The sequence below is a fragment of the Ochlerotatus camptorhynchus genome, unplaced genomic scaffold, assembly GCF_037179485.1.
Source record: "Ochlerotatus camptorhynchus isolate MF236.1 unplaced genomic scaffold, CSIRO-AGI_Acam_v1.1 ptg000082l, whole genome shotgun sequence".
NCBI classification, from domain to species: Eukaryota; Metazoa; Arthropoda; class Insecta; order Diptera; family Culicidae; genus Ochlerotatus; species Ochlerotatus camptorhynchus.
In genome coordinates this window covers 3,393,242-3,402,567 of record NW_027040572.1, presented here as the reverse complement: position 1 = coordinate 3,402,567, position 9,326 = coordinate 3,393,242, and the positions used below count along the sequence as shown (strand labels likewise).

The following is a 9,326-nucleotide window of genomic DNA, read 5'->3' as shown; positions in this document are numbered from 1 at the left end:
TCTCATATTCGAATACGATCCGATATGGAGAGAATTTGTTGTGTTTCTCGCGTCACTTTTCAAATAGACCAATGTAACATATCCACCATTTTGAGAAAATCGAAGTTGAAGTTCGACAGATTATTATTTTAACTGTTTAAAAACAATGCATTTTGCAATACTATTTTTAATGTAGTCAGTGTATAATAACGTTGAAAATTCAGAAGAAACGGTAAAATCACAATTTTACTTTGAATGTCATGCTACAACAAAGAAAAAAAAAACATAGGACGTTTTGACAAGTCGAGTTGTACATCGGACATGTTACATTGGACGATTTTTCTCAATGCCATAATCAATCAGTGTTACATTGGACGTTTTGTCTACATGATACTAGATTCCCTTTCACAGATTTCAGAGTATAGTACTCTATGTTCGAAAATTCCTGTGATGTCGATCCATCGGTTTTCGAGAAGAACTCAGCCACGGTTGTCAAAATTAAACTTCTTGCCTGTCAGAAATAACCACGCTCGGTTAATCGCTATCTTTCTTTTTTCTTTTATCTGTAAAATTTTAACCAAAAGTTTAAAAATACACCAAATGGTTCAGAGTTTTAGTTGACGAGTGAACTGTCTAATTAATCACGTACTCCATCTCCGACACTTTAGCATCCCACAGACGTTGATCTTGTCGAAAGTATTGATTGTCTTATGTCGTTTTCGTTTTTGCGGTGTACACGCTATTTTGAGGCTACTCAGTGACTGGATGGATTGCACTCATTGTTGCATACTATATGGAGTTGTCAAAAAATGAGTAAACAGGTTTTGCTCCGATGAGTTGGATCTATCCAGATTCTGGGTAAATGGTTCTGATATCATTTTTCCCTAAGTTCAAAATGGCGCACTTTGAACTTGTGAACAGGCGGTTTTTGCGCAGTGAGTTTAAAATTAGTTTTCAGAAGTGAAGCTGTTACGTAATGACCTGGATGGCAAAAACTATCAGCAGCTAGTTGGTAAGGTATACAACTCTAACAGTTCGTATAGAATTATCATTTTCATAGTGTTTTTTAATATTCTTCCTGGACGAAACAATTTATATATAAAGCATTCATAGGGAGGGAATTCATTCGTTTCTTCTGAAATGGGTAACGGTTACTCAGTTAACAAATGTCATAATCTGAGTAACCGTTACCCACTTTCCTCCATAGGCACGTTTACTCAAATTTGAGTAAAAGCATGTTTACTCATTTTTGAGTAACTTCCCTTTTGGCTAGACTGAGTGATTTTCGACTCTAAAATGAGTAGCCTCAAAATAGCGGGTAGGCGGATCCATCTTTTAAGTTGAATTTGTTAGCAATGGAGGTTTTGTGATTCACTTTATTCACACCAAAAACATCAGTATATACACCAAATTCTATTTTCATCTTCCAGCAAAATGGTTTGCTGAAAATGATCCAGCAAAACGATTTTAGCTGAAACAACAGCAAACAACTTTTCAATTACTGAAAATCTAGTTAACAGTAAAGCCCTACAGTAAAAGTATGGACGACTGTCACCACAAAACTGAAAAAAGCTGTTCCAATCGAGCAAAGCGGTGCATTTTGACGGTTCGATTGGAACAACTTTTGACAGACGTCCATACTTTTACTGTAGGGCTTTAGTTAACAGTTGTTTTTGCCGGAAACCAGCAAATCATGAACGGTCAAAAAGACTTGTGACTCTACACACTTAAAAAAATCATGTAAATCTAGGTGCTCTGAGACTGACATATACGAGCGTCAATTTTGACATATAATTGAGTCATAATAGACGTGAAATTCAGCTCAATCAAACGTACTTTTCGTCAAGCAACGAACTTTTCAGTCTCGGAGCAGTTAATTTTACATGACATGCTTGTTTACGTCTAATCTTTTATGTCAAAGACGGATTCCGTCACGTGTAAAATTAGTTATTTCTAAGTGTGTAGTTAATTAGTTGGACGAACGCTTACAAATAAAATTATGCAAAAAAAGCATTGTGTTGTAAAATTATAACTAAATTCGGTAGAAAGATGGAGAAGATGCTTCCGTGCGAATGGAGAAGAACTTAATAGTTTTTTGTAGAGTTATTTTAACAACAACTAAATAAAAGAGGGTTAAAGGGTTACGCCTACCTGCAAGACCGAAAAAAAAAGCGAAATATTGGATTTTTTTTCTCGAAAACGACGCAACATATTGAAAATCGGTTTTTTGCCGTTTATTGAACACACATTAAATGGTACATTTATCAGTCGATGCTGTAAAAACGAGGTCCTGGCGGGCTGCTCCCCGTGGACGATGTTCTAAAAAACGCTTTTTGCGGTGCCAACTGCGGTTTGTGATGTAATCATCTGAAATAAAAAAAAAACATGCCAAATCGTTAAGCATGTGTTAAACTAGTCCTTGATCGTTCGGTTTTTTTTTTTTTAATTTTTTTGACAAAATGGCGGCCTTGCAAAGTTGATTTTTGATCCTTAAAATTTGCCTTTGATCGGCTGTAAAAAATCGAAATTAAATGATAGACGAAATCCGAACGATTGTGGACTGCACAAAATAGTACTGAACAGAAATCAAAACGAATCGGACGAATCGAATGTATACATTTCGAGAAATTTTTGGCACCGGTTTTGAAAATATGATTCCGAGATAATCGCGTTTAAAGTTTCAAGTTGGGTTTACTATAAGTGAATATTTTTGTACGTCGCATAACTTTCACAATTTTCATCGGATCAACTTGATCGTTTGAGGAAATATTCTTGACTTTATATACTTTCGATTAGGACAATAAAAAAAAAATCGATTTTTTGAAAGTTTGCAGGTAGGCGTAACCCCTTAAGTGATTTCTCTAACTACGTGGTGCATTGTTTTCCTGTTTTTCTTATTAAAAACGAGAAAAGCTTCTCGTAATTGCATAATATTACTGAAATTCGAACAAAATTAACCCCATATTTTTCAGCAAAGAAATTACTGATTTTCAAGCAACCTTCTGTCAAAAAATATTTGCTGGGAAACCAGCAAAATTTACTTTGCAGAAAGGATCGCTGGTTATACGGCTTGAAATCAATAAAAAAAAAGAATATATTTGCACCTGAGGTCAATAAAATTGCACTTTTTGGCGATTTTCATACAAACTAGCCAACTTTGACATAATCTAACTTACTTCTGTACTACCATAGAGGTAAGACTAGAACGTCCCGAAATAACGTGCTCAACTTTTTGGCTCAGCTCTGGTACTCTCTTCGGTCCCACGCTAGTCGATTCACCCCTCGAAACATAGGAAAATCCACTAACCGTTCATTTTATCTGTCAAACTTTCATAGCGAATCAAAACAAACATTGTGTAGTAGTAGAATTTCGATTAGAATGAGGTACGTTAATCGATTTGCTTGGGACCAATAGGCTAGTCAAGTAGTGAGCCAATTTAAAATCGTTAGTTTCGTATTGATTGTTGGTACTACTGCACACTACGAAAAAGACATGTAAATTTCAGTGCCCTGAGACCGACACATGCAAGCGGCCCTTTTGACATAAGAATCAGTTGAAAAGGATGAGAAAATCTATTCAATCAAACGCACTTTTCGTCGAGTTGCATATGTTTCAGGTTCAGGACACTTAATTTTACATGCCATGTTTGTTTACTTTCCATGATTTACGTCAGAGCTGAATTACGTCTCGTGTAAAAATAGTAATTTCTAAGTGTGTGTACTACTACAAATATCCAGAATTTTACGTGTACTAATACCAAATTTTTGAATGCACCTATCGGAAAACATGCAAAATGATTCACTACATTCAAAATAATAGCACTATATTGACCTCAGGAGTGCGTACGTATGTATATGAAAATAAGGTAGAACCACCCTACAATATGTAAACAATTGATTTAACAATATTTTGAACTAAAAAATATAATTCAGGGTCACTTTTTTTACGGCCAGTTTGAGTGAGTTTGAGTTTCAAATCATGTTATTTCAAACAAAACTCATTCCTCCCTGTCTCTCTGTCTCTCTTTGGAGAACTAACTCTGGGTCTATCACCGAATTAATTAAATCAAAATGTCTTAAGCTTTGTGGTTATCAAAAAAATCACACGCACTACCTGATTACGAAGCTCGAACATCTTGCAGAGTGTTCTTCTCAGTCAGTTGACTACATCACTTCACACACGTCACACGCGGCTACCTCTCGTTCCTGCAGATACTCTCAAAATCTCTCTGGAAAGATGAAACTGGCTATAGTTTCTCTTTTAGCACTGATCCAGCTAGCATCATGTGCCAAAAAATTCACCATTACAAATTTACCTGTCGGTTATTCCCCGCGGTTCAAGTTTGCGTTGAAATCTAATCGCTGATAATCATTTCAGGCCAACTGGCACCGGGCAAACGACTACTGCATATCCAATGGAATGACATTGGCGTCGGTTTCAAACAACAAAGAGTACGAACAGTTAAAGGACTCTGTTCTCCAGGAGCTGGACTGTTCCGCACTCTGTAAAGTGTGGATAGGCGCAAACGATTTGGCCAGCGAAGGTTCGTTCACTTGGTCCTCGACTGGCAGACCGATTGGCTTCACCAGATGGAAAAAGGGTCAACCGGACGATACATACTCGAACGAGGATTGTGTGGAAATTATTCACAATAACAGCGAATGGCTCTGGCTCTGGAATGATAATGAGTGTCATGTAGAAAGGTCGTTCGTTTGTCAGCAGACCGTGCATGATGATATCAAACAATTTTGAACAAATATTGTATTTTTGATTTTTTTTTTTTACTTTTTTTTAAAGTAATTCTAGGATATTTTAGGGCCGAGAAATAAAATAAAAAAAAAATAAATAAAATAAATTTCCTTCGAGTTTGCTTCATACCATGCCATTGTCTATTATTGAATGTGTGAAATACTGGGATCCATATCTTACATGACTAAAGTAACGAATACAACATATTCTTATTCCTCAACTTTCAAGCTTATTGCTTATCGCATGCTCTCAACTTAGTGTTCTAGATGCACTTCCACAGTTATTAATCGAGAGCTTTCTATGCCTACATCATTTTTGCATTAGTATAATTGTGTCGCAAGTAGAATCATACTCTGTGCCCAGGGAAGTCGAGAAATTTTCTAACCCGAACAATTCATCCAGGAATCGAATCCAGCTACCTCCAGAATGATCTTGCTTTGCAGCTGCACCTTCACCGACTGAGCTAAGGGAGGTCCCGCCTTTACTCACTAACATTATTTTCCCCAAGGAGGTGCTACTGACTTATAATGAATATACGTTTTATCCGGCGAACATGAACTCGGCTAATTGTGCATTCATTATGCTATGTTAAATTAGACGAGGTATACGTTATATCCGCCGGTCACACGCTTTTTCATATTTTGCGTATTCACGAGTTGAAAACGTTTTTGAAGTAAGATTTCCTCAAAAAATCATTAAATGCGATTCATGAAGTATTTCCAGAGCATATCAGCAGTTTATACTAAAAAAAATCCTTATAATAAATCTTTTGAATGTGCCTCAATTCAATTGCTGCACTTATCATTTGCATTGAAATTATATTAAATTTGAAATTTTCACTCCACAGTTTTCGAACGGTTTCAAATTGGTTCCTGATTGGCCTCCGAAATTTTAAACTCATTTGATAAGAAACTGACTTGGCACAAACCATTTGAAGTTTATATGGAAGTTACTATGGGAAAACCAAACTTTTTGTTCATTTTCTTCTAGCCTTTTTCCATATTGTACTGTTAACATGTTCTATTGATATTCTTAGGGGCTTTGCAGAAAATTGGTTTTTCAGCCAAACGTTAAATAAAATAGTTATTAATTGTTTAAGAAATTGATAATCTTATGGCAAGATTAAGCAACTGAATTGTGAGCAACACTGTATTCTGCAGTGTGACATAGTAGCCATGATTTTGTCCTCAATTCTACGCGCCATAAACACCAATGTTGCCTGCTGAACAGTTTATTGAGCATAATCATAAGACACCAGTGACTTGAATCATTTATAATTTTTGTTCTCTACATTTGATCGAAAAGTGGTCTTGAACAAAGTTGTGCCTCAACAAGCTATAATTTTCTAAAGTAGATTGAATTGGTAAATTTTGAGATAGATGTGAAACGAAATTATGGTTTTCCCATAGTAATTTCCATATAAACTTCAAATGGTTTGTGTCAACTCAGGTTCTTACTCAAGGAGTTCAAATTTTGGGACGATAATCAGGACACAATTTGGAACCGTTTGAGCACTGTGGAGCAAAAATTTCAAATTTTCACACCCATTAAATATGGCTAAATGCATCTTAGAACTAAATTTACACGCAGAAAAAATATTTTAAGCGCAATAATATGTGACGTAAAATTAATAAAAATTTAATTTTGCTTTGGCTGCAAAAAGAAATCATTATTATTTCAACAATCCAGTATCTTTGTTTCTAAAAACCAATGGATTGCCCAACTAACAATTTTCACAATGTAAACGCTTTACTCATTTCATTTATACAGCCTCAAGCTGTATTCAAACGTTATACGATATGAGAAACCTTTACTCAACCTCTATACAAGCAAATCTGGCGAACTTAGTCAGCTACTTATGGCTGTTGGAACGGTCGGGAGAAGCTCTTATTGCATATCCATTAACGCTTCTATACAGCTGTTATCCTGCTGTTTAGTTGTGTGTGAACTTGAAAGGCGCTTATTCAACCTTTTCCCGGTTATCCAATAATCACTACACAGCTTTCTCTTGAAGCCGGGTTAAATACTGTTTACGCTTTTTTATGAAGGAATTTATTGAGTTTATTTTGCTGTGAATCAAATTAATCGAAATTAGTTACAAATCATCGCCAAATTATTTACCCTGCACCGGAACCTGGAATCGAACTCGAGACGACCTCATTGGCACACCTTGACACTACCAAGCTGTAAGCTGTCAAATTTGGCAGCTGGGTCAACAACAAAATATATTTGTTTTTAAAAGAGATTTCTTGTTGATTCAATCATATTTATTTTATTAAGCCTGAAAATATACGCAGTTGATATAAAAATATGTTTATTGATTCAATGTTTTGTTTTCTTTTAGTACCAAACAGAATTCCAAATGAATTTAAAAAACCTTTCTGAGGCATAAAATCTCTCCGGTTCATGAGTTGATGGGTCGATAGGTAGGGTCCAGGCGTCCAGGTGTAGGAGCTGCCTTCCTGGCGTCGGGAGCATTGGTACTCAGTAAAAAAAATCAAGGAAAAAAATAAAGAAATACTGTTAATATTTAGCAACTGCAGCATACTTACTTCCTTACTTTACCTCAAGTCTCAAGATTTTCGGAAATCTTGCACTTATTTCCCGAAATTCACAATTAAAATCACAACTTACGTGGAACGCGGAAAAGAGCTAAATCAAACGAGAAAAGTTTTGTTATTGTTTACATTTTTATCTGGGTGAAAACGAGGGAATGGTTGCAGACTTCATCAGTGCCAAGTGGTGTTGAGTATTTGGCACTGATGAAGTCTGCAAGTAGTAGACGAAATACGCGTATATGTCAAAGTATAAGCAATTATAACGGAATTTAAAGGAAATAAACCAACACACTCAAAGCTCTTCATAAAGGGATTCCGTTAAGAGGTTCGACAAATTTAAAAAAGATGTGTTAAGTAATTTAATATGAAATTTAAGTAAAAAGCATACTGCTCTAAATGCATTCTTTTTTAACAATCATTCTTCTGATTTAGTATAACCTACATCAAAATAAACCATTGTTTAGTCTTCCAAATGTAAAATAAGCTCAAAATATATTTTTGAAAAGCATATAATATCAATGGTCTTCTGTCTTCTCAAGCAATCATCTTCTGAACTAAAGCAGTCCATCAGCAATCTTTTATGCAATTGCACTGGTTCCAGCTGAGTGGCAGCGACATGCGTTCTATTTTCCCACCCGCACATACCCACACGGATCCGGTTTCACCTTCAACGAGTGCCCGTATGACACATTCCCCGACAGTGCTTGGGCTGAAAAAAATGTGTGATGAATACAATTGTAACAAATGGATCTTCCAACAACACTCGTCTCACCTTTGCACTGGAATTTGTCTCATCATCTGTCTTCCGGGTTCTTCCATCCATGGCAGCAGGAAAACGCTTCCCAAATGGGTCTGCCGAAAAAGTGTCGTTTCCGTAGCTCCTGGGCAAATTGTAATGAATTTAACTCCCGTTTTGACAAGTACCGTGTCGATCTATGAAAAATGAGGACAGTTAGGATATGCACCCGCAATTACCCATGCAACCTAAATTACCCCCAAACTTCTGGTAAAACCAACAATTGCATGCTTGGTAGCAGTATAAACGGAACAATACGGAAACGGTTCCAGTCCGGCTGTCGAAGCGATGTTGATTATGTACCCTCCAAGGCCGGAATTTTCCAGCGACATGACTTCCAGCGCTATCAAGGAACTGTTGATAACTCCAGTCTAGAAGGGATAATCCATCAGTTTTCCTACGGCACTAGAAATTCAAATTTTGTTACCAAATTAACAGCGATCACCTCTTCCGGATTTTGTTCGTTGATAGTTCCCGCTGAGTTTACGAAGATGTCAATGAAATGCAACTTCTTAACGACGGTCGTGCGGAGCATCTTCCCCAGAAGATCCTTTTTCGTTATATCACACTGTTCATAGTAGATCACCCCCTCGACATTGCAACTTTGTAGTTCAGCTCTCTTTTCACCATCCAAATTTGGCACGACATCGAGGATGAATAACTTCTGTCGATAATCGAACAATCTATCACTTCCAAGAATTCATGAATTCTAAATTTGCAAAACGCAATCCCTTACCGATATTCCGTTTCGTAGTAGGTGTTTTCCTATTTGAAATCCAATTCCACCTAATCCACCGAGAACCACAGCAGTTTTATTTTTCAGTGACATGGTGGCACAGTTTGAGAGATCTCCACGTGACCGACTCACTCAGCTATACTTGATGAACTGAATCGAATCTTTGCGTTTGGTATTGTGGAGAATTGAATGTAATTGATACATCTCGGTGCAACATTGATTCAGGAGACCTGGTGTACTGATTGGAAATATCATGATCAGATTTACTTTCGATTTCAACTAAGGTACACCGGGGCAAGTTGGAATGGAGGGTATATCTCTTAATGGAAGTGAATAATCACTGTGGTTATGTTGAATCCTTTCACTAGTTTTGCGCTGCTAACAGCACAGTGAATATTCACTTCCGCTCATAGATTCGCAATCCGTTTCAACTTCCCCGCGCATTTCAATCTGCCCCGGTGTACATTATATCAACTGGGACGGCAATATAATAAATTTATTATATTA

General features: G+C 36.6%; 1 protein-coding gene across 1 annotated transcript; it reads right to left on the bottom strand.

Annotated features, from left to right (window-relative positions):
* Positions 1–7,829: 7,829 nt before the first annotated feature.
* LOC135698091 (alcohol dehydrogenase 1-like) lies at positions 7,830–8,922 on the bottom strand. Its single transcript, XM_065217945.1, has 5 exons — positions 8,820–8,922; positions 8,511–8,747; positions 8,281–8,454; positions 8,060–8,220; positions 7,830–7,996 (listed from the first exon to the last, which is right to left on the bottom strand). Exons 1-5 carry the CDS (start codon positions 8,910–8,912, stop codon positions 7,855–7,857), a joined length of 807 nt encoding a protein of 268 aa, XP_065074017.1. The 5' UTR covers positions 8,913–8,922; the 3' UTR covers positions 7,830–7,854.
* Positions 8,923–9,326: the final 404 nt, after the last annotated feature.

Excerpts from the sequence above, each read along its gene's own strand:
- LOC135698091 (XM_065217945.1), bottom strand. The coding sequence starts at position 8,912 with ATGTCACTGAAAAATAAAACTGCTGTGGTTCTCGGTGGATTAGGTGGA. Across the intron at positions 8,221-8,280 it reads GTTTTACCAGAAGTTTGGGG|ATCGACACGGTACTTGTCAA; the intron begins GTAATTTAGGTT and ends CATTTTTCATAG. Across the intron at positions 7,997-8,059 it reads AGACAAATTCCAGTGCAAAG|CCCAAGCACTGTCGGGGAAT; the intron begins GTGAGACGAGTG and ends CATTTTTTTCAG.